Raw genomic sequence first — 24,211 nt, 5'->3', positions numbered from 1 at the left:
CATCTAGCGGACACCTTGCGAAGCAACGGCCATAACTTAATGTAAAATATAGTGGACACTTAAAATACAATGATGGAGCCCATGTTTTTTCGTATGGCCGACATTTTACGATGAGGGCAATACTAGGGCAGACGCCCATATAAGAGCATTATAAATATGTTTTATGTTGTTTATGATAAGAGATCGGGAAAATAGTGCATGCTGTATTCATAAACTATGCCGAACAAAAAAGGTCTCATAACAGGCCTCATATAGCTAGAGCTAAGTGTAAATAAATAAACTGGGGAAATGGTTCGGCGGGTGGCAAGTTTCAAATTGGTGACAGCCAGGGGAAATAAACTGTTTGAACCTGGTAGTACGGGCTCGGAGGCTCCTATAGCGGCTCCCAGAGGGCAGAGGGGAAAACAGGCAAAAGGGTCTTTGCTCATAACATTTGCGCAGGTCTTAGCATCAGCAAAGATCAATGATATTGATAATTGGTTCAACGAAGGAATTATTTGTAACTTTTGTTTTTCACGCCCGTTCCATAACTCAGACATTATATTCCCCCTATCCGTATACGCACCAGCAACGCCACCACCTGATGCATATGCCGCATAACCAGGAAGTAGGATTGACTGCTACACCACTGTAAACAACGTGAGCGTCATAATTTAATCAAATGCACAATATCTCAGGTAAGAGCTTCAAAAAGTGTGTTTGTTCATATATCTTTTCAAATAGATATTTATAGGCATGCTGGAATTTACATTTTGTACGGGCTAAGAGTTTCTGTTCATCTTTATTGTACAAAAGTGTCAGCAGTGGTGTGCTCGCCTGGTATGGAGGTTAATAGTTTCTGTTTCTATTTCTTCGATAATACTCTTTGTCATGAAAAACTTGTTAGGTTTTTCAAGCCAAGTACATATTTTGTTGTTAAAGCCCTGACTCACCACATGTAAGCATAATATATGCAACATATGTTGGCGATCTCACAGTTCCTATTTGTCAAATTAACTTCTCGTAAGGACGATGTAGTCTCTAAAGCCTACAGGCCTACTAAAATACACCTGAGTCGTATACCAGCCAGTTGTATACCAGCTCAAACCGAAATTGTCCTTGTATTGTGCATGATTAATAACACTATACATCAAAGAAAGTAAGTTGCTATGGACTTTATCACCTTTATTATTTACATCATTATTATTTCTGACAGAATGTCTGTTGAAAGCCAAGAGGAGAGGACAGTGGAGGTGAGTGGGTTCCCCGAAGTAGTGGATGAAGACCTGCTGTCAATGTACTTCACCAACAAGAGACGCTCTGGTGGAGGAACTCTTATCTCACTGGAGGTGGTGGGAAGACAGGCTGTGCTGGTATTTGAGGAAGTTGAAGGTAAAGACTGGTTGACTTAAGGCAGTTAGTCAAGTTAGTCATGAAGGTGTTTCAGGTTTCATGTTTGGAATATAAGGAATTTAGAAACCATATATTCCTTTGTATTCAGTCAGCAAGCTGTCCATGTTTTTTGACCACAGCTGCAGCAAGGGTTTTATCCAAACGACCCCATGTTCTGCGTAACATTGAAATGACGGTGAGAAAACCAGCCTCAAAGGATGCTGGGAGGATGCTTCTGCGTGGGGTCAACCCCACAACTTCTATGGACTTGGTGGAGCTTTATGTTGAGAATTTGATAGGGTTGGACGTGGAAGACTACAAATTGGAACGTTTTCCCGGGAAAGACTTGGTCCTTATCCACTTGCATCAACCTTTTTCTAAAGGTTAGTTTGATGTTTAATTTTGTCTATTTATTACATAAACTGTATGAAAAATGTAGGCAAGTGACAAACTGTTAAGGCTAAAATAATTCTCGATAAATATGAACAACATCAAAATAGGCTGTATGTTTAATTGTCTTCATTTTCACATGCAGATTTTCAACGTATTAGTGCAAATATTTATAAAAAGCCTTTGGATGGGTGCAGTATCACTCTGGAACAGATTGAGCAAACTGACTCCATCCTTGTGGAGAACTTACACAGTGGCACCACTGAGGACATGCTCACGCTTTACTTTGAGAGCAAGCGAGGCGGGGGCCGAGATGTGAAGGAGGCCACTATAATGCCAAACGGCGTGGCCAGAGTCTCCTTTGAAAGTTTTGAATGTAAGGCTTTGCATGTTATGATGTGTGTGTATATATATATATATACTTAGCTAGTTAAATGATAAAACATCATTGTCTAATGTTATTGTTAAAGTTGTTATTGCTTATTACTTTAACAGCTGTGGAGCATGTCCTGAAACTACCCCACAAACTGGAGGACACCGAGTTGACTGTGAAGCCTTACCTTGCCTTCCTCCAACCTGAGGAAAACCTATCAACTGAGAACACTGTAAACATGACAGCAGAAAGTAGCCCCACTGTTATGGAGGACACACAGATAGAGAGTATCAGTCAGTCACAGCCCAGTTCTCTCGAAGTGGCGAGTTCCATTGACCAGACTGTCTCCAACCAGACTGCTTTGGAGATGGCTGCTGCTTCTGCAGAGCCTGAAGAAGCAGGAGCAGAGGTAACCATGGAAGAACTCCCAGCTGAATCAGAACTCTTCTCCGGTCACATCCCCATCCCTGACCCAGTGAAGCTCACCCTTCTCCAGATGAGTCCGGTGTTAGTAGACATCCAGCAAGCCCACCCCGGGTTCAACATGCAGGTTAAAGATGATGGTGTGCACATGTCAGGGCCTGAGAAACTGGGTCTGGAACAGCTGAAGAACACCATCCTGGAGTTTCTTGGCGGTATTGCTCAGGCGCATTTAACTTTTGACCCAAAGAAGGCCCGGTTTCTCCAGGACCAGAAAGTGAAGGATCAGCTACTACAGACTCTTAACAATCAGGGGACACCCTGTATTTACAATGTAACAGATTGTGTTGTTGTGGTATCGTCGCTGTCGCTGAACTTAGTAAGCCAGGCGTGTAACGCATTAAAATCTCTAATATCTGAGTTCAGCATATCAGTAGATGCAAAATATGAGAGTACGCTGTACTCCCAAGAGTGTTCAGTATTTTTCCAATCTTTGGACTTTTGCTCTGCCACCGTGTCAGAGAAAGGTAACGGGATTGAGGTTCTGACTCTGAAAGGGATGGAGAACAAGAAAAAGGCCAAAGTCGTGGAGTTCCTAAGTACACCCATCGAAAGAGAGACTGTCATACCCATGGAGCAAGGCATGCTGAAATACATTCAGATCCATTGTCATCAGCTGCTGGCTGACATGGATCAAGTTTCTATATTTCCTCTGGAGGCTGAGGACATCTGTGGTCTTAGAGTACGTATTTGTGAACGAGTGTTATCTCAATCTGATGCACTTTCTTCCTTTTCTATCTCCACATACTCAGTCCTTTGTCATTTTTATCAATATGATTGACAGATCCATGGCAACGTGGGGTCCTGTCAGATGGCCGACGAGGTGCTGAGAGAAGTGATCTCCTCCGTGTGCACCAGGACCATCACAGTGAACAAGCCGGGTGTGGCCCGCTTCCTGGTCCAGGAGGAAGGCACCAGCATTCTGGGGGAGATGCAGGCCAAGTTCCAGGTGTACATCAGCCTGGAGAAGGTGCACTGGGAACCTCTGGAGAATGAGGTATTTCATGAAATATAATACATGTGTGGCCATCCTTCCAATTCAAATTCATAAATAGTGCTGGGCCAATCACAACTGTTTATCTGATATGGAACAGTTTAAATGATGTCTGTACAGCGCTGTTGTGGCATTTTTATAAACAACCAAAATGGCGTTTCATTGCTCTGATGGGTTGTATCTATTCAGTTCTATACAATTGCATCATTGATAATGTCCCTTGGATATTGAAAATTAATTGAGAGGTTCCAGACTAATACTCATTTGCAAATTGGTCTGGCGATACCAGGCTATAAAGACAATGTTCTTTTCACAGATTTGCTGCATTTTATGAATGTGCTATTATAAGTGGTTATTTCTACTATTGTCTCTTGATAGGACATCTATGAGATGGCGTGGAAGATGACATTACCTCAAAACTACCAGAGAGTTTCGTTGGATGGTTCTACGCAGGACCCAACATCAGCATTGAGCATCACTGACAATTCCGACAATCCTGACAGAGGTAGTATATAGCTCTTCCTATTGTTTCTCATCATCGGCGACACAACAGGAGGTACCATCTATTCATGACAATGCACTCATCACAGGTCTTATTGAGGATGCAAAGAAACTCTTCTCTGCCATGGATGAGACTGTGGACAAAACCACTGACATGGAGCAAGAGGATCTGTACTCGGCAGAAGAAGAAATGCTTCCCAGCCCATCAGACCAGGGCTCAGATGGTGTCATTGACGTAGAGTTGGCGGACACTCCATGCCCCTTAGTTGTTGAAGAGGTGGCAGCTAGTGGGCCACTTGTGGCCAGTGATGGACACGGTTCCACTGATCTGTACAGCACCTTAGATGAAGAAGCCCAGCTCTCCTTAGCCATCCAATTTTCCATGGAGACAGCCAACATGTCTTCCACCACTCCCGTAGCTGAAAGGTCCCAGCTGAACAAGGCTGTCCACATGTCCCTCCAGGACACCATCAAGGCAGCTAACACGGGCCAGATCTTTGTGTTTGCTGGTTATTCCTGTGACCTCATCAGAGTGGACATCGCTCTAGGGAAGAAGGTGACCCTGAGGCAGGTTGAGGAGAAAATGGAGCACAAGAGCCTGAAGAGTTTGTCAGAGTTCCACATGAGATGCTTGGAGCTCATCAAGAGGAAGCACGCTGTGGAGATCCAGATTGAGGGCACGACTGCCACCATCTCCGGGTTCAAGGACTACGTGAATGAGGCTCTGCCCGACATGAAGCTGCTGATGAAGAGGATCTCCAGCTCGGTGTCGGACGTGGACATTCTGAAGACGGTGCAGTGGGTGTGGCTTGACCAGGGAACCAAGGCGACGAAACCTTACGCTCCAGATGTAACTGTGTTTATCGAGAATGCCTGGAAGATGAGGCAGAAGAAGATTGACATAGTGTTGAACAATCAGCCTTACATCATAAATTTCGAGAAAATGGAAGAGCACAACGTCACCACCGGTAAATCTGTACCTATCACAAGGAAAATGCTGAGTTCGGGGGATTTATTCACAGAATTACCAGGTAAAGGCATTGTGGCAGATTTATTTTAAAATATTTTCTCTATATGAATATAGATTCAAATTTGATTCTACAGAATGTTTAGGTGCTAATGTGTTGTCTTATTTTCAACAGAGGAGGATTACAGTCTACTCTCTACCCTGCCAGAAACATCCAGAGTCAACGAAGAGTGTGATGAATTCCAGGATGTTGTGAAAGAGTTTTATGACAGCATACAGGAATTCCACAACAAAATAAGAATTATCAAGGTTTGTTTCAGTATCAGGTTTGTTTCAATATGAATAACAGCAACTGCTGTAATACTCTTGTAAGTTTAAAGTATGTAATGTCCTGCAATGCAAATGTAATTGTCCAGGTGGAGAAGCTCATGAATAGACTACTGTTTAATCAGTACAAGCTGAAGAAAGCTAGCATTTCACAAAGTGCAACTGAAGTGGAAGTCGAGCAGACGTTGTTCCATGGCACGAGTGAGTCGAGTGTGAAGGAGATATGCATTCATGGATTCAACCGAAGCTTTTGTGGAAAGAATGGTATGAACAGTGTATTGCATGTTTTACTTACGATGCTGTAGGCTTGAAATATATTTCCAATTATTATTTCATATCGTGTTTTACCTCCATGACTGTAATAACTGTTATGTTTTCTCTGCAGCCACTGTGTATGGTCAAGGAGTTTACTTTGCTGTGGAGTCTGCCCTGTCGGTCCAGGACCAGTACTCACCCCCCAATGCAGATGGACACAAGTTTGTGTTTGTAACCAAGGTGCTGACTGGGGACTTCACCAAGGGCAGTCATGATATGAAAACCGCCCCTCTGAAGGAGAACTCAACTATACCCCTCAGATATGACAGTGTAACCGACAATCCCAGGAAACCCTCACTGTTTGTCATCTTTAATGACACACAAGCCTTCCCACAATATCTCATTACATGTCAAAAAATTCACCGCTGAGGTTGTGAACTAGTTGATGGATGATGAGCAAAGAAGGGCTAAATTCATGAAAACATTTTGTTCTGCTTTAATTTTATATTTTAAGAATGTAAAGGAACTGTTAGAGATGGGCTAAGACTGGCTTTCCACGTTCCACATGATGATTACTTCTTAGTTACCACCAGGGCTAATATAATGGCCATTGGAAAGCTTGATCACGCAACACCATGCAGCACAAAGGTATATTATGTAGAAGTAAATTTTAAGTTGAAGCTTCAAGTTTATTTGCTTCTTATTCCAAATGTCAACTGAATCAGTGTCCCTGTTAAGTTGTGACACTAAATAAAGAGTTTGATAAATGGCAAATAAATGCATTGCAGTTAGTAGTATAATAAGATCGGTTCTATGCATATATCTATGCGTTCTTTCTTTACTACAATATGTGCCTCATGGGATCATTCTGTCAAATATGTTTTGTTAAAATTAACTAAAGAACTAAATTGTCTTTTCCTTTCTGTGGTTTATAGTGATCCTCTGACAATTTCATCCAGGCTATAACTAGCCTAGCATGAAAAATAAACAAATATATGACATTTTTTATGTATGTATATTTATATAAGGGCTATGGTGCAGAGACGATGGTGAGGATGTCTGTTCGACGAAGGCTAGATGTGAGGACTTTGGTTGCCTAGGAACGTTGTTGGCCATGTACCTTGTTCCTTGCCGAATCTTATTCAGGGACGCCCGCTGAGCAGCGCTGCGAAACAACCATAGACCATAGAAACAACCGAAGTACAAGAGGCAAAACAACAGCCCATACCACCACACATCGATAGAATTATGTGGTAGTTTTCGAGCTAGCTATTTACTACAACTGAGATAGAGGGAATATCTAGGTTTGAATCACCTACGTCACTTTCACAATAGGTATGTTCATACGAAAACTAGCAAGCCACTTACTTACCAAGAAGATGCTGGTAGCCTATTAGCATGGCACCATTGTCATTCATACATAGCATGCTAGGTTGACTACAAGCTAGGTGGATTTATGATCAAATAAAATTACCAGTGATTACGGTTAGCAATTAAGTTAATTTGTTGTAGACGAACCATAAGATCTCGTCTAGCATGCATTTCTGGCTAGCTAGTTAGACTACCACTAGTTTACCGAATCAGCTAGCTAGCTACTAAGCTAGTAGTAGAAGTGCTACTGCTAGTACCAGCTAACGTTTAGGCTTGCCGCATAGTTGTCAACAAACATTACTGGTATGAAAGATCTTATTAAGCTTATTCACTTGCTCATACAGGGTTTTGTCCATGTTGCTGGTTACTGTTGTTTGGTACATCCGTAGTCTTAATAGATTGCCAATACTGTACAATGTAACGTGAGATGTTTCCCACTCAAGGTACAGTGAGGGTGAGCTGTCAGGATGTATGCTGTTTACCGGCAAGCCCACACTCCCACTGCAATAGAGTTCTCCGTCTACTGCAACTTTATATCCAACGAGGAGGAAAATTTGGTGGTTGCAGGAACTTCTCAGCTCTATGTCTACAGAATAATTCATGATGTGGAGGTAAGGCAGTTACGTCGCATCACCATTGTGATGACTTTACTCTCTCTTTGACAGTAACATTATGCAAATGTTTTTTCATCATTTCATTTCAGAACTCTTCAAAGACTGAAAAGTCAGCAGGTATGGTCTGAAGTGCACCTCAGGTTTCAGGTTCAGTATTATTAGTTGAAAATCTGTGTTTATTATACTTCTACCAGACTTCCTTAGTCGTTCATCTCCTTTGCAGATTCCAAGTCTCGCAAGGAGAAGTTGGAACAAGTTGCCTCCTTCTCCTTATTTGGCAATGTCATGTCCATGGCCAGTGTGCAGCTAGTAGGGGCAAACAGGGACGCCCTTCTGCTCAGCTTTAAAGATGCTAAGGTACTGCCATCAGACTCAACACATCTCATTGTTTCGATAGTATGCATTAGTTACAGCCACGTTACCAACAAATACTTTCCAACCCCCCAAAAATAATCATGTTTTTTTTTTTATTATCTAGCTGTCAGTTGTGGAGTATGATCCAGGGACACACGATTTGAAATCTCTCTCTCTGCACTTCTTTGAGGAACCAGAGCTCAGGGTTAGCTGACATATCTTAAGTAACGTTCAGTACTACTGTGTAACTACAGTTAATTTGTACTATTAAATTGGTTTTTCTATTTTTCAGGATGGGTTCGTCCAGAATGTCCATATTCCCATTGTTCGTGTGGATCCAGAAAATCGTTGTGCTGTAATGCTGGTTTACGGCACCCAACTTGTTGTGCTTCCATTCAGAAAAGACACCCTAACAGACGAGCAAGAAGGGATGGTGGGAGAAAGGTTTGGACCTCTTTCAATTTGGAATGGGAACGAAGTGGGTATCGTTTGTGGTTGTTTCTAAATCCCTCATGGTCCTTATTGAATCTTTCCTGCAGGCCAAAGTCGAGTTTTATGCCGAGCTACATCATTGACGTTCGCGAGCTGGACGAGAAACTACTGAACATCATTGACATGAAGTTCCTCCATGGCTACTACGAGCCCACGTTGCTCATTCTGTATGAGCCCAACCAGACATGGCCTGGGTCAGTGCGCCCCTTTTAGCACCTGTCCTCCTTTTATGCTACTGTCCGATTCTCCCTTCCCTTATTTAGACTGCAAAACACAACAACATCCACTGTGTCGTGTCTGACTGTGTACCGGGCGTGTCCTCTCCCCAGGCGTGTGGCCGTGAGACAGGACACGTGCAGCATAGTGGCCATCTCCCTCAACATCATGCAGAAGGTGCACCCCGTCATATGGTCCCTTAGCAACCTGCCCTACGACTGCACCCAGGTCATGGCTGTGCCCAAGCCCATCGGTGAGGCCCGCTTTCACACCTGCATCAGGGCCATGTTTCCACTCCCGACACTCTGGGTGGTCGAAATGTGTGCACATAAATATAGCTCTGTCTGCCAGGTTTGTAACTGCCGTGTCATGTATGGAGTGATTGCGTGACACTCTTTTCTTTCTCGTCCTGCAGGTGGCGTTGTGGTGTTTGCTGTCAATTCATTGCTCTACCTCAACCAGAGTGTTCCTCCCTATGGGGTGGCGCTCAACAGTCAAACAAATGGGACCACCGCCTTCCCCTTGAGTAAGCGTCCATGCAAAACACACACACGTTTCACCACTCTCCATCCCTTTTTTTTTTCTTTTTTTTTACTATGGGGAGCGTCTGCTAAATGACTAAATGTACTATAGTACATGAACAAGTCCTAGTAGGGAATCATGGGATTTGGGGCCTTTTGAGAATGTCGTCACTAGAGAACCTATCTTTTCGGTCTTTTCAGGGGTACAGGATGAAGTGAAAATCTCTCTAGATTGCTCCCAGTCCGCTTTCATCGGATCCGACAAGATGGTCATCTCTTTGAAAGGTGGAGAGATGTGAGTGTGCTCCTCAGCTGGTGTAACGCTGTGTTTCGTCTGCCAGGCACACTCGCTCATTACAGACCCAAATGCGAGCAGCTGTGTCCTCTCTGCAGAGCGTCGGATCTGAAACCCTGTGCTGAACGTGTCTCTTGTCCGCAGCTACGTGTTGACCCTGATAACCGACGGCATGAGGAGCGTGCGGGCCTTCCACTTTGACAAGGCTGCTGCCAGTGTCCTGACTACCTGTGTAAGTGTCTGGCAGAGCAGGGAAAGAGGGAGGGACTGAGGGAGTAAGTAGGACAGCTTGCTGAGCTTGACCTTTTTGGGTCTTTGGTGTGTGTGCCCAGGAGAGCCACTATCTAAATATGCCCCCTTCAGTTAGAGGACATGCTGACAGAAGCCCTTACCAGGCACCTGGCATCGCTTGCAAACACACCCACACAGAGAAAGAGGGGGAAGGGGATTATAAAAGTCCTAGTGCGTCAAGAACAACTCGCAGTCGAACCCGTCAGGCACCTGGAAAGAGCACGTAGCTGTGTCTAGATTCGGATAACTCCCAGTGCCCTGACCATGGAAGTTCTACTGAGACCTGGAGGACCCTGTCTCTGGTTGGCTCCTGTAACCTCAGTTCCTGCTCCCCCAGATGACGACCATGGAGCCTGGCTACCTGTTCTTAGGCTCCAGGCTAGGAAACTCCCTGCTCCTGAAATACACCGAGAAGCTGCAGGAGACCCCGCCAGAGGAGGGAAGGGACAAGGAGAGAGAGAAAGACAGGGAGAAAGAGAAGCCGGTGAGTTTTCATTTCGAAAAAACAGTGTGTTGTTCATTTGCTTCTTTCGCCATATGCGTCTTGTGGTCCGTGCCATTCGAATATGTGTAAATTTGATTGAACTCGAAACAAAATCTGTTCCTGACTATATGAATCCATTTTGTCTGAAGGTTAAACTTGGATCTGATTAGTGGGTGAATGAAAGGGGGCACTTGTTTTGGATGGTCATGCCACACAGCTATTCGTTGGCACATGGTTGCTGGTTTTGTCTTGGAATAAGTCCAGTTTGGATGGCAGACTGCCACTGTACCCAACCCCCACCCCCCTCTCCCCCTGTTCAAAATACAACTCTGATAAGATAAATCCTATCTATACTGTAACCAATCCAGGAGGAACCGCCCAGTAAAAAGAAACGAATTGATTCCTCCACAAACTGGACGGGTACGTTGACAATCTTTATAATACGTATAAATCTTACTCAAAGTATTTGACAGTATCATACTCAGCCTATTTTAGAACCACTAATAGATAAATCCAGCAATAAATGAATACCTTTCTCTGCTCCAGCTGGCAAGGGCCCAGACGAGGTGGATGAGATTGAGGTGTACGGCAGTGAGGCCCAGTCAGGCACTCAGCTGGCCACCTATTCCTTTGAGGTAAGGACCCCCAGCAGTGGCGTACATTCCTCATCTTTATCTACCGTCTACCAGATGCCAATCCGATGCTCTTGTTCGGTGTATGCAGGTGTGCGATAGCATACTAAACATCGGCCCTTGTGCCAACGCCTCCATGGGGGAGCCTGCCTTCCTGTCTGAAGAGGTATAGTGACGACCTTCCGACCTTATTCAAGGTCACCCGTATCCTTCAGCCCGTATGGTTTCGTTTAATGAGAAAAGGGCTGATAAAAATCGAGGCTTTGCTCGGAAGTTAGATTTTGCTATGAAAACATTGGTTGTGTTGTGCCCACAGTTCCAGACCAACCCCGAGCCTGACTTGGAGGTGGTGGTGTGCTCTGGGTTTGGGAAGAATGGCGCGCTGTCTGTACTTCAGGTAAAAGCTCGACGGAAAGTGCGTGTGAATCGCGCACCCGTCAATCTATTTTCTGCACTGTCCTAAGACCTTGGGTGGTGAGGCCCATCTGCCACAGGGTCAGTGACAGTGCTACAGCGAACTGACTTCTGGGTTTACCAGGGCTGCCTCAGAGATCAATGGAGTAGCCTAAAAACACCCCAGACACACTCCCAGAGAGCCACGGCCTCTGATGCTCACCATAGGCATCGGTATTTAAGCAGTGATCATTTCTTTAGAGACTTGCTCTAACTGCCTTTACATGTTTGTTCACTCATATTCCTCTGGTTACTGGTCACCCCCCCTTTCCCCAAACCAGAGGAGCATCAGGCCCCAGGTTGTGACCACCTTTGAGCTGCCAGGTTGCCATGACATGTGGACTGTCATCTCCCCTGAAGTGAAGGAGGACAAGGTTGAGTACAGCAAAGACTTCCCCCTCCAGCAATGAACAATAACACAGTCGTTAAATAATCGTGTACCCCTGTTTCCTGTGTCGCCCCTATCAGCCACCCAAAGAAGCCAAGGGGGACGGTGAGGGCGAAGCCGCTGAAGAAGGGAAGGAGGAGAAAGAAGAAGAAGAGGAGGAAGAGGAGGAGGAGAAGCCAGAGCCCGTGGGGGAGGATGACAAGAAGAAGCATGGCTTCCTGATTCTGAGCAGAGAGGACTCTACCATGGTACACACACACCCAGCTACCCCGCCCCACGACCCTACACCAGAGCCTGCTGCAGCTTATCACTGCCGACTCCCTGGAGTCGGGACGCTGCATTCTTTAGGAGCTGTTGTTGTTGTTGACATTGTTCTGCGCATGACCCGGCAGATCCTCCAAACCGGCCAGGAGATCATGGAGCTGGACACCAGCGGCTTCGCCACGCAGGGACCCACCGTGTTCGCGGGCAACATCGGCGACAACAAATACATCATCCAGGTCTCCCCGATGGGCATCCGACTGCTGGAAGGAGGTATGGATGCGTCCGCCCTTGACCAAATCAGATATCCTGAACATTGTCCCTCTCTCGGTAACGAACCCTCACGCCGGCTCCTCTCCCAGTGACGCAGCTCCACTTCATCCCCGTGGACCTGGGCTCTCCCATAGTGCAGTGCTCCGTGGCCGACCCGTACGTGGTCATCATGACCGCGGAGGGAGTCGTCACCATGTTTGTGCTGAAGAGTGACTCCTACATGGGCAAGACTCATCGACTGGCCCTTCAGAAACCGCAGATTCCCACGGTGAGCGACTCGGAACCGGGTCACAACTGCAGATGTGGAGACCGCGACCCAGCCGGTGGACGCCAACATTGCGTCTCCCTTAGAACTTTTGTTTGCCTCCTTATTGATCTTCGTCGAAGTTGAACTAGCCCTAAGCCGATTGGTGTCTCCCCACAGCAATCCCGGGTGATCACGCTGTGCGCGTACCGTGACGTGAGCGGCATGTTCACCACGGAAAACAAGGTGACCTGCTCCACAAAGGAGGAAGCCATGGCCAGGAGCCAATCAGAGACGGAGACCGAGACCATCATCCAGGACCTGGGGTAGGATACGCCGAACGATGGTCTCCTGATCCCACGCTGTGGTGACCGTCACCATGTTCCTCATGCCTATAGGACTATAATATAATACTATTCTATAATAGAAGCCCGTGCTTTTCTCTCACCCCCATCTCTTCATGTGTAGGAACATGCTGGATGATGAAGAGGAGATGCTGTATGGGGACTCCAACCCTGACGCCAACTCATCCAGGGACGAAGCCAACCGAGGCTTCTGGGCCGGAGGCTTCCCCGGCATGGAGGGGGGCTCGGGGAAGGCAGAGCCAACTCACTGGTGCATGATGGTCAGGGAGAATGGTGTCATGGAGGTAAGACTTGAAGGGGGTCGATGTCCTTGTGCTGCCCAGGTTTACGATATAAAGAGACGTTAACGTCAAGGATGTGTCCCATTGTGTTGTCTAGATCTACCAGCTCCCTGATTGGCGATTGGTCTTCCTGGTGAAGAACTTCCCAGTTGGCCAGAGAGTATTGGTTGACAGCTCAGCTGGCCAATCGGCAACTCAGGGGGAGGGTAAAAAAGAAGAAGTGACACGACAGGGAGAGATCCCATTGGTCAAAGAGGTGGCCCTGGTATCGCTCGGCAACAATCGCTGCCGGCCATATCTGTTGGTGAGTTCCTCCATGTGATTGTGTTGTAGAAGGTATTCAACAGTGGTGATCAAGCTGAAACAAGAAGACCAGAATATGAGCGCATTTCACCCAATTTTCTTTCAGGTCCACGTTGAACAGGAGCTCCTGATCTATGAGGCCTTCCCATACGACCAGCAGGCTCAAAGCAACCTGAAAGTGCGCTTCAAGAAGGTAAAACCGAAAGCACCGGAAGTGAACCAGTCAACTCAACCATGTTACCTTCCAGAACGTTCCTTAAAAACGCTGATGTCCCTCTCTGCCCAGATGCCGCACAACATCAACTACCGGGAGAAGAAGTCGAAGCTAAAGAAAGACAAAAAGACCGAGGGGGGTCCAGGGGAAGAAGGGTCGGTGGTTAAAGGGCGGGTTGCCCGTTTCAGATACTTTGAGGACATCTCTGGGTACTCAGGGGTAAGAAACGGGACGTTTCTCATCTTTGAGATTGACCGCTTAAACATCCTGCCCCCCCCACACACACACACACACACCCTAAAAGCACCTCGCAATCACTAAGTCACGTGGTCTTGTGTTGGTTGTGTGTGTGTGTGCCAGGTGTTTATTTGCGGACCCTCTCCTCATTGGATGCTGGTGACCTCCAGGGGAGCCATGAGGCTGCACCCGATGACCATCGACGGCCCAATCGAGTCGTTTTCCCCCTTCCACAACATCAACTGCCCCAAAGGCTTCCTCTACTTCAACAAGCAGGTAGGGACCAGGTGACACTCAAAGCACGGACAGCAAACTTAACCCACCTGCCTCTCACAGAAGGTGTAAAAGAAATGTGTGTGTGTGTGTGTTATATCAGGGGGAGCTGAGGATCAGTGTTCTGCCCACCTACCTGTCGTACGACGCTCCCTGGCCCGTCCGAAAGATCCCTCTGAGGTGCACGGCTCATTACGTCTCCTACCATGTAGAGTCCAAGGTAAGAATCCTCGGCCGCGTGCGTCAAAGAGTCTTCCTACTCAAATATAGACAAAAGCAACATGGCTGCCGTCGAGACGGGAACACGCCTGCATGTTCTCCCACGCCTGCATGTGGTAGTCATGTCGAAGCTGCTGCGTTGAGCATCCTTTTAATCCCCCAGATTAAGGGCAAAACAACAAGCACGCTGACCGAGCTTTGCTCAAAGGCGGTGATGAAAGTGTGCGTCGGGGGGGGGGGGGGGGGGGGATAGAAAAGAAATCAATAGAGAGAGTTTTGAGAGAGAACTCGTCTTTGATGTGAAGTTGTGTTTGCTGCTTTGCTATGCCTCTCAGGTCTACGCTGTGTGCACCAGCGTCAAGGAACTCTGCACTCGCATTCCCAGGATGACCGGAGAGGAGAAGGAATTTGAGAACATCGAAAGAGGTGAGTCTCACGCACTCACACCAGGGGGCCGTTTCTCCTGCGACATGGTCGTCCCATGTTGACTCGTGAAGCTCACTGGGTAGCCGTAGAACCACATGAGCTGAGGGCCGGGTTGGATTCCGGCCATGTCGTCTCCTGTCTCTCTCTCTCTCTGCCTTTCCTGGCACTTTCTCACTGTGTCCATCAAATAAATAAAGTAAATAAAAAATATACCCAAAATATATCTTAACCCTTGTGTTCTCCTCGGGTCGTTCTGACCCATCAGTCATTGTGACCCACCGTCGTATTGCGACAACTTTACCGCATACAAAAACAAAGTGAAGCATTTTCTTTTAACCGTCGGGCTGTCTCAGACCCCCCACATTGCGAAGGTTAAAAGAAAAGTATTTTTATTTGGTTTTGTATTGGGTAAAATTGGGTAAACACAATGATGGTTCGTTATGAACCTTTGGGTCATGTGACCCGAAGGCAGCACGAGGGTTAAGTATCTGCTCAGGCTCGGATCATAGTCGGTCTTAAAGAGCGTGTGACTGATGGTGCCCCTTCTCCTCCTCAGATGAGCGCTACATCAACCCCCAGCAGGACAAGTTCTCCATCCAGCTCATCTCCCCTGTCAGCTGGGAGACCATTCCCAACACACGGTAACCACTGAATTACACAAAACAATGGAAATGCCTTCATGGCACGGTCATCCTAAACCTTTCAACCTAACACATTTCGGCATCAAGGTGGTTTCATTAGGGAATCAAACACGGTAACTTCCGCTCCCGATTGTGCCTTGCTGACTTGCGCGTGTGTTAGGATTGACCTGGAGGAGTGGGAACACGTAACATGTATGAAGACCGTAGCGTTAAAGAGCCAGGAGACCGTGTCGGGGCTGAAGGGCTACGTGGCAGCAGGAACGTGTCTGATGCAGGGGGAGGAGGTCACCTGTAGAGGCAGAGTGAGTTCCCAACACACACACACTCTCACACACACACACACACACACGGTTCCAGATCTGACCCGAGCACGCGTGCCTCGTTCCAGATCCTGATCCTGGATGTGATTGAGGTGGTGCCAGAGCCGGGACAGCCTCTCACCAAGAACAAGTTTAAGGTGTTGTATGAGAAGGAGCAGAAGGGGCCCGTCACCGCCCTGTGTCACTGCAGCGGGTTCCTGGTGTCTGCCATCGGACAGAAGGTAACGTCTCCCACCGCGCTGTGCTAGAACGTTCTCCCACATCCCTCACTGTCATTTAAGACGCTTCCGTCATTTCTCCTCTCGACCTCCTCACGCTTACATTTTCGAGTGTGTTGTCTGTTTGTTTGACGGCGTTTTTCTAGATCTTTCTGTGGAGCCTCAAGGACAATGACCTGACGGGCATGGCCTTCATCGATACGCAGCTCCACATCCACAGCATGTACAGCATCAAGAACTTCATCCTGGCCGCGGACCTGATGAAGAGCATCTCCCTGCTGCGCTACCAGCCCGAGAGCAAGACCCTGTCCCTCGTCAGCAGGGTACGGCCCGCCGTTTTGACACAATGTTTATTGTGTCACCAGTTAGAATCTCCTGCCAAGTACAAATGGTACTTCCATTTTATGGAACACCTGGGTTTTTGTTTTGGGGCACAGGATGCAAAGCCTTTGGAGGTGTACAGCGTTGAGTTCATGGTGGATAACAACCAGCTTGGATTCCTGGGTAAAGTTACACTGCTGAAGGAAGCATCACAATCAACTTCCTCTCTTTTCAAAACCGTTCATACGGTCGCAACCTCTCAATTTGTAACATCTCATATCCTCTCTCTTTCAGTGTCTGACCGAGACAAGAACCTGTCCGTTTACATGTACTTACCAGAAGGTCAGTGCTACCTACAAACCTTTCAGTCCCAAAGTACATTTCCAGGAACACAAACACAACAACCATCTCTTGAGCCCCAGTACCATAAAGGCTGAACTCTGTTCCGCAGCCAAGGAGAGTTTTGGGGGCATGAGGCTCCTGCGGCGGGCCGACTTCAACGTTGGAGCCCACGTCAACGCCTTCTGGAGGATGCCCTGCAGAGGGGCGCTGGACAAGAAGTCCCTGACCTGGGATAACAAGCACATCACCTGGTTTGGTAAGGGGTCAAAGTTCACAGTCTACTGTACACCGACACACTCCTTGTTCAGACCATCTCACCTTCAGGTTAAACGGCAGCTGTCGGATGATAGAAGCTGTGATGGATGAATGAGAACTGATGCTCTTCGCTCTCCTCCCTTCCTGAAAGCTACTTTGGATGGAGGCATCGGGTTGCTTCTACCCATGCAGGAGAAGACTTACCGTCGACTGCTCATGTTGCAGAACGCTCTCAACACCATGTTGCCTCACCATGCCGGCTTGAACCCCAAGTCTTTCAGGTTAGGATTCGACCCCCCCCCCCCCCCCTGCTGCTTCGACATTCCACTCTGGATAAGGCCGAAACTGATTCCTATATAGTTTCTTATGCCATACTGGCGAAGATTGCTGGGATTGGTTCATTTTTCAATGCGTAACATTTTGGGTGTCTGTCCGCGCATCTCATTTTGTTGTAGGATGACGCACACTGACAGACGCACTCTGCAGAACGCGGTGCGGAACATTCTGGATGGAGAGCTCCTCAACAAGTATCTGTACCTGAGCACCATGGAGCGCAGTGAGCTGGCCAAGAAGATCGGTACCACATCTGACATAGTGAGCACAGCACCCCCTGACACGGGCCAGACCCCTGGATTGAATTGAACAGAATAATTGTACTATAGCAAAATGTAACAACATTTTCTCTTCTTCTTCTGTAGATCTTGGATGATCTTCTGGACGTTGACAGGGTGACCGCTCACTTCTGAGAGCAGGATTCTCTCGCTGTACCATCCCTCTGCTTCAATACTCCTCAGCGGGTGGCAGTCACTCATCTTTTTTATACAGTTAGACTAAAAAGAATAATTTGGTAACACATTGTTGTATACAAAAAAGAGATCTCAGTTGTTTTGCTATTTGTGTTTGACAAGATATGAAATTCATCATGTTTCATAGAATATTTTCTAAACAAAAATGATTATTAAATCATTTAAAAAGTGTCATGCTGGGTTTTTACACCTCTATATCTTTATGAAATTGTTTTATTACTCCATACATCTATTAATCTGTAATACTTGAAGCAAGTTAGCCATGGGGTTCTTAGTGTTAGGTCAGTGTGGAAAACTAACAAAGGTAAGTCAGATAGGAGTCTGAGCGGTGAGGGAGTCGGGCTAGTAATCTGAAGGCTGCCAGTTCGATTCCCAGCCGTGCCAAATGACGTTGTGTCCTTGGGCAAGGCACTTCACCCTACTTGCTTCGGGGGGAATGTCCCTGTACTTACTGTAAATCACTCTGGATAAGAGCGTCTGCTAAATAACTAAATGTAAATGTAATGTAAGTCTAACTGAAGGCTAATCTGGATGAAGATTTGTAGCCCCCCCTGCAGGGCTAAGCAGGAACACTTGTCCTTATCACCCCAGTACCATGATCCCAGGTGTGTCCTGGGAAAATCCTGTTGAAGACTATAACAGAAAAACATGTAGATGAGGTAAAAACATTTTTATTAGTTCACTTGCAGTACAGGACATTTGTCATACATTCCATTTGCCTACGTTCATTTTAACTGTATTAACTATGGTTACTCTTAATTAAAATAAAAAGGTTGACCTGCATATAAAATGCAAAATAAAATGGCATGATTAGAGATGTATACCATTCTCTGACACTGTACAGTAGTCTACTCTGATAAAATATAGAATATAAAAACAAATAGTGCCCTGATAAAAGTTTTTTTAATTTTAAATAAGCCATGCATATTCCTGCTGGACCAACATTGCTCAATGACATCCTGTTCACTTTCAGTCTTGTAAGATAGGGGGCTGGTGCTCTTGACTCATGACATCATTGTCATTACCTGAATTGATTTGGTGGTTTGCAGGTTCAAGATCTTGTAGCACCATTTGTAAACCTACATCAGTCAAATTGGCAACTCCCATGACAGTAAAACCACTTCTGCATAGCCATTCCACTGACTGATGTAACCTATTAAAGCAAGTTGATGGCTCAAAATATTGGTTTTGGTTTGGTTGTCCAATAAGGTTTCTACCTAAGGTACTGGTAAACCTCCTCATTCAGATTCACCAGCCCGAGATAGGAGAGCACAGTCAGCAGTGACCGTGTCAGACTCATCATGGCCATCTCTGACCTGGGAAGACAAACCATCATCGTCATCCACCTTGAACTGCCTGTGATGACAGGACGGCAGTGACCCTGGTCGAGGACATCCAACTCATATCTCCTTACCTCAAGGCACACTCAAATTTGAAGCTCTCCCAGACACTTCGACTCCAGCTGAACACCCAGAGTCGAGGCAGAATCCCTGGCCTCTCTGCTTGAAGTCTCCCCCAGCCTCGCACGGCACTGGCAACACAGCAACAAAAGTGAACGGTTCCGAATGTTGACGGAATACTTAACGTCACCTCTCAAGGATCCGAAACGGGATCTTAACCCTTGGGTCAGAATAACCCGAAGATAACACATCAGTCATTGTGACCCACCGTCGTATTGCGACAACTTTACCGCATACAACAACAAAGTGAAGCATTTTCTTTTAACCGTTGGGCTGTCTCAGACCCCCCCACATTGCAAAGGTTAAAAGAAAATTATTTTTATTTGTTTTTGTATTGGGTAAAAACAACGATGGTTCGTTATGAACCTTTGGGTCATGTGACCCTAAGGCAGCACAAGGGTTAAAGCCTCACGATTGCCGTTTGAAGAAAGAATGCATAACAGTTTGAATGTAGAACTACCCATGAAGTGGATGGACAATGCAATGCTCACCTCTTGGCCATTACACAGTAGCGGTCCACAGGTGCCCCCAGACTGATGTTGATGCTCCGAACAGTGTTGATGTTGCGAAAGACCAGCAGCATGGGGCGGGGCATGGACTTGAGCACCTGCATGATTTTATCAAAGCGGTTGACTGCCATGTCCCGCATGTAGGAAGTCTCCTCCCGACTCAAGATGTTGGACAAGTTAAAGTTGTTCATGTTGATCGGTCTCTGCAGCAGCATCTCACTGAAGATAAAGTAGTCTGCGTATGACACGGGAAAATGTGTGAAGTGCTGAATGAGAACACAAAGACATGCTTCACTTAAACAAAAAGGTCACGATCTGTCCTGACCTTTCACTCCGAGGACATTGGAGTACGTCTTCATGGCGGCTTCATCTCGCAGTACTATGGATCGCCACAGTTTGCAGAGGGCTACCCTGTCACTACAAGTTACATTTAGTCATTTTTAGCAGGCGCTCTTATCCAGAGTTCAAATGTCTAGTGTTAAGAGTTACTGACGCAGCTTTCAAGCTGTAACATTTAACCAGAGGAACTTAGGAATTGCAGTAAGTGGGAACTGTGACTATACCTTTCACTGAGGTAGTCATACAGGCCATGATCTAAAAGTACCAGTTCTGCCTTCCTGTCGGCCCCTTTTCTCACCAGCACTGTGGCACAATAAAATACATGTAGATATCACCCGATACCATCCAGTTTACTAGGTTTTGTTGTAATTAAGCAACACCACTGCTAAAATAAAAAGTATCAATATATACAAATAAATATTGTAGTTAATTTACAGAGCAGTAAATGATAAGGCAAATAAAAACAAAGTTAAAGGAAGGTCAGTTGAAAATGGACAAATGAGACTGAGATTTCTCCTCTCCTACAGGCCTCTGACCCTCAGGGCTGTAACATGCACCTACCGTTGCCAGGGTGGGGGTCAGCGTGGATGAACCCTGTGTAGAATATTTGCTCTGCAAATGTACGAATCAATTTGTCAGCAGTCTGGAAAACAGAAAGGTGAAACCCACTGTTTATCTGAGTCGGATCATGAGGATTGTGACAAAGTAATACCTGTGGTGTGATGACAGACACTTACATCTTTCAAGCTCAGTCCTTGTCTTTGGATCTCTTCCACGTTGTTGACTTTGCAGCCTTCGCAGAACTCCGCCGTCAGCACTCTCTGTTAAGTGGTAATAGCTCATTATTACCTGGGACCCCAGGTAGTGTTAAAGATAGTATGGGGGTGATCTACGGTAGTCAGGAATAGCGTTCCAGTCTTACCTTGCTGGTTTGCTCCCAGTAAACCTTGGGCACGACGATGAATTTAAAGTGTTTTAGTTCCTCTGCACACCTCTCAGAGTTGTTGGCCTCATTTTCAAAGTCCAGCTCTTGTGCCAAGGTGCCTTTCAAGTCCTAAATTCATTCAAATAAAAAGAAAACCTACATATGTCAAACAAATGGCCACAACGCATTTGAAATCATGCCCCGTGAGATGATATCTGACAACTGAATTCAAGGTTTTGATAGTATTTTGATAATATTAATATTTTATAGTATCAAGTGACCCTGACCTTAAGGACCCATCGAAATCCAAAGCTTGGGTGCATGAACTTCACAACATCCAGAAGGATCTCCAGAGTCCTGATGTCTCCATCAAATCGATCCCTGAGGTCAATGTACTGCACCTAAGATATGACAGTACACATTGTGCAAACAATACATGACAAAATCATTAACCTGGAAACCAATCAAACGAGATATAAATAACTCAGTGGATTGTTTACTGTTGTCTTGGCTGTTGGTTAACCTTTGCCCACCTTAACAGCCACAGTGGTGCCATCATGCAGCTCTGCTTTGTGAACTTGAGCCAAGCTTGCTGCTGCTATAGGTTCATAGTCAAACTTCTTGAACAGCTGGTCAGGGGATTTGTCAAAGTCTTCCTGAAACAATGCATCTACCTAGCGGGCACAGAGTAAAAAAGACACAATATTCACTAACCTTGAGAAAATGTATGCAAGACAGATATGCAGCCTTGCTATTGGTTCCTTATTCTTGCAGGTCTCACCTCTTTGTACCTCCTATTCAAGGCCTTGTCTTCCAGGACCTGTAGGGTACGGATGTATTCAGGCGGTAGCAGGTGGTTGAAGGAACACAGCCCCTGACCCAGTTTGATGTAGATCCCTCCGTTCTTCACAGCTCCATCCACCATGCTCTTTGCTGCCCTCTGGTGGCACTCTGACATCTCCATCTCATAGGATGGGCTGCTCTGGCAGGGGATGGACAAACATATGACATCCTTAGTTTTAAAACTGCATTAGGTTGGGTCAAATTATAGACTATTCAATTATGAGAAACAGCGCCCTCAGTTCTTGTCTGAACTTCAGCGCTTTCCTCCAGCTCGAGTTTGATTGACAATGGTTTCACAAGGTAAGTCAAGGAGGGAGGTACGCCTTGTTGAAGGCAATTGGCTGGAACAGGATTGCTGGAACTTAATTGGCTGGAAAGTAGCGGCATGCTCCAAAAATTATAAATTGACATTCTGCTGGCACTGAGCTGTCGTGTTGCTAAACAACTTAGAGGGCCTCATTAGCTTACAGAACATGTGTAAAAGGGACCATAAAAATATTTTTACAGAAAAAATCCTACTTATTGTACCTTTAATCTTATCGCATCCTTATACTCTTTACTCTATAGGCTAGCAATACAGCGTGATGAGAACTCCAATAACATATATTTATGTGCTTCTTCGATTTTCCAATTTACCTCATCCACGCCTCGTAGTGTCATACTGGATGTCCACCAATAATCTAACGAGATGGAGAGTCCAACATGTATAGACCTGTGAAAACAGAGACCCATGTGATGAGTTGACTGTACAAGAAAATATTATACATTTTGCCCATTCTGGATATGTAATAAGATGACGATACAAACCTGCAGAACCGGCCGACACCCTCTATCAAAATTTTAAGCCTCCTTCTTTCTCGAGGCTCTGATACAGAGTACTGAAGCCCCACTACTACCGGAACTCCGATGGCTACACCGAGAAAAGTTTTCTTCAACAGCCCTCGACTCTTCCCTGCCCTGAATGGACAAGACTTCACCTTTAGGCGACACATCATCACACACTCAAAGAGGAATACACTGTGTTGTCTGTGTAGCAGTACCTGTGAAGACTCAAGGACCTGCTCAGCAGCTGTGTGACTGGATGTGGACTTCTACGGAGCAGGGCCATGTGACGCCGGCATAACTTCAACTGTGGAGAGCACAAAATAACAATAATAACACATAGAAGTGAGGCAGACTTGTGTGTGTGTTCATAAATGTGTTGTGTTGCTGCTGAGCTAAGCTGAAACGGTGTTTCTCTCTCACATCAAGGCCACTAGTGACAGGCCCGGACACTTTGTTGTTTTCATTGACTGTCTAGATCTGAGGACACGCTGTAACTACAAACGAGTTGATTTACAGATAGGGGTCCTCTGTGTCAGGGACCTGACCATACACGTCATCATTTATTCACTCTCTATCCACATAACTATTACGAAAACAGATTTTACATTCTGAATGGTTGGTTTAAAGTCACAGGCTCTATGATATTATGACGTTCATAAAGTTACAGTATACATTTCTAGTTAGTAATAATAATAATACTATTATTAATGTGTACATTTTGCAGACACTTTCTCTAAAGTTGCAATCACAAACCAAGTTTTTTATTGATTTAATGACCGATGGTTTGTATCACCGTACAACCCGCAACCTCTTAATCTGTATGCTCTACCACTGAGCTATACCAACTATAGTACCGCCTACAATGGCACTGTATGGCTATGAATGTTGACATACAAGGTGACATTTATATTAATTTAAATGCATCATAACAGTATGATTGTCGGTTTCCAATCAAGTATTTCTGACCTCCTCTGACAGCGAAAGCATTAGTTGCAAGTACAAAAATCCTTCAGCTAGCTCCAAATCGCAAAGATTAGTTGTACTACATGTCATTGTGGTATGGTACGGTAGCTATATGGATTGAGAGACGATATAGCTGGGCAATGTGTCACACAGGTCCATAACTACACTACTGCGCGCCTACATTGTCCTGAGTTAACATAACTTCATGTACACAGATTGCTGCTAGCTATCTAAAGCAAGGACACCTTACTGGCTATAGCCAGTAATTATTATCAAGTTTAGGTTAGCTGGAAGGCAGATAAACAAGTAGTAGGCTACTATACATTACCGTATTTAATGTCTCCCTTGCCATGTTCGATCCTCGATATCCTTAGGGTGAGATGGATGAAAAGTGTTAGGTATCGAGTCTTTTTGTAAGTGGTATACAAGGTTGTAGTTCCAGTACACGATTCTTGATTCATCCGACTCCGCCTGATTTGTTACCCGGAAGTAAAGGACCGTTTTACGTCACGACAGATTTAACGTTTTTATAATTAAATATTTAAAGCCTATCATTTAATTTGCGCAAAGCAATATGTA

At 45.7% G+C, this 24,211-nt stretch overlaps 3 protein-coding genes across 4 annotated transcripts; 2 read left to right on the top strand and 1 right to left on the bottom strand.

Annotated features, from left to right (window-relative positions):
* Positions 1 to 561: 561 nt before the first annotated feature.
* Positions 562 to 6,655, top strand: parp10 (poly(ADP-ribose) polymerase family member 10). Its single transcript, XM_062487335.1, has 11 exons — positions 562 to 677; positions 1,196 to 1,371; positions 1,512 to 1,754; positions 1,907 to 2,137; positions 2,257 to 3,296; positions 3,399 to 3,611; positions 3,987 to 4,113; positions 4,199 to 5,140; positions 5,252 to 5,385; positions 5,493 to 5,667; positions 5,789 to 6,655. Exons 2-11 carry the CDS (start codon positions 1,197 to 1,199, stop codon positions 6,085 to 6,087), a joined length of 3,579 nt encoding a protein of 1,192 aa, XP_062343319.1. The 5' UTR covers positions 562 to 677; position 1,196; the 3' UTR covers positions 6,088 to 6,655.
* A 147-nt stretch (positions 6,656 to 6,802) lies between these two features.
* cpsf1 (cleavage and polyadenylation specific factor 1) lies at positions 6,803 to 17,939 on the top strand. Its single transcript, XM_062486846.1, has 38 exons — positions 6,803 to 6,993; positions 7,473 to 7,640; positions 7,733 to 7,760; positions 7,867 to 8,000; positions 8,122 to 8,202; positions 8,290 to 8,441; positions 8,537 to 8,683; positions 8,819 to 8,958; positions 9,121 to 9,231; positions 9,428 to 9,521; positions 9,666 to 9,753; positions 10,150 to 10,296; positions 10,665 to 10,716; positions 10,843 to 10,931; positions 11,020 to 11,094; positions 11,245 to 11,325; positions 11,663 to 11,755; positions 11,850 to 12,017; positions 12,162 to 12,303; positions 12,393 to 12,571; positions 12,728 to 12,873; positions 13,016 to 13,196; positions 13,291 to 13,497; positions 13,603 to 13,689; positions 13,783 to 13,929; positions 14,071 to 14,223; positions 14,324 to 14,440; positions 14,775 to 14,865; positions 15,422 to 15,506; positions 15,667 to 15,808; positions 15,895 to 16,047; positions 16,191 to 16,367; positions 16,482 to 16,548; positions 16,660 to 16,707; positions 16,817 to 16,963; positions 17,114 to 17,243; positions 17,418 to 17,556; positions 17,661 to 17,939. Exons 2-38 carry the CDS (start codon positions 7,497 to 7,499, stop codon positions 17,706 to 17,708), a joined length of 4,410 nt encoding a protein of 1,469 aa, XP_062342830.1. The 5' UTR covers positions 6,803 to 6,993; positions 7,473 to 7,496; the 3' UTR covers positions 17,709 to 17,939.
* A 484-nt stretch (positions 17,940 to 18,423) lies between these two features.
* On the bottom strand, positions 18,424 to 24,105 carry adck5 (aarF domain containing kinase 5). Of its 2 annotated transcripts, XM_062486847.1 has the most exons (15): positions 23,961 to 24,105; positions 22,885 to 22,973; positions 22,652 to 22,801; positions 22,481 to 22,556; positions 21,783 to 21,983; positions 21,535 to 21,675; positions 21,289 to 21,402; positions 20,999 to 21,130; positions 20,814 to 20,897; positions 20,638 to 20,719; positions 20,301 to 20,379; positions 20,063 to 20,154; positions 19,720 to 19,972; positions 19,183 to 19,299; positions 18,424 to 19,084 (listed from the first exon to the last, which is right to left on the bottom strand). In XM_062486847.1, exons 1-15 carry the CDS (start codon positions 23,982 to 23,984, stop codon positions 18,982 to 18,984), a joined length of 1,737 nt encoding a protein of 578 aa, XP_062342831.1. In that variant the 5' UTR covers positions 23,985 to 24,105; the 3' UTR covers positions 18,424 to 18,981. The 2 variants fall into 2 exon arrangements, with proteins under 2 accessions (XP_062342831.1, XP_062342832.1); XM_062486848.1 differs by lacking the exons at positions 22,885 to 22,973; positions 23,961 to 24,105 and having other exon boundaries at positions 21,783 to 21,978; positions 22,652 to 22,707.
* Between the last annotated feature and the right edge of the window lie 106 nt (positions 24,106 to 24,211).

This window comes from Osmerus eperlanus, chromosome 20, assembly GCF_963692335.1.
Source record: "Osmerus eperlanus chromosome 20, fOsmEpe2.1, whole genome shotgun sequence".
NCBI classification, from domain to species: domain Eukaryota; kingdom Metazoa; phylum Chordata; class Actinopteri; order Osmeriformes; family Osmeridae; genus Osmerus; species Osmerus eperlanus.
Note: the sequence above shows the minus strand (reverse complement) of the source record. Positions and strands in the feature narration are given on the sequence as shown.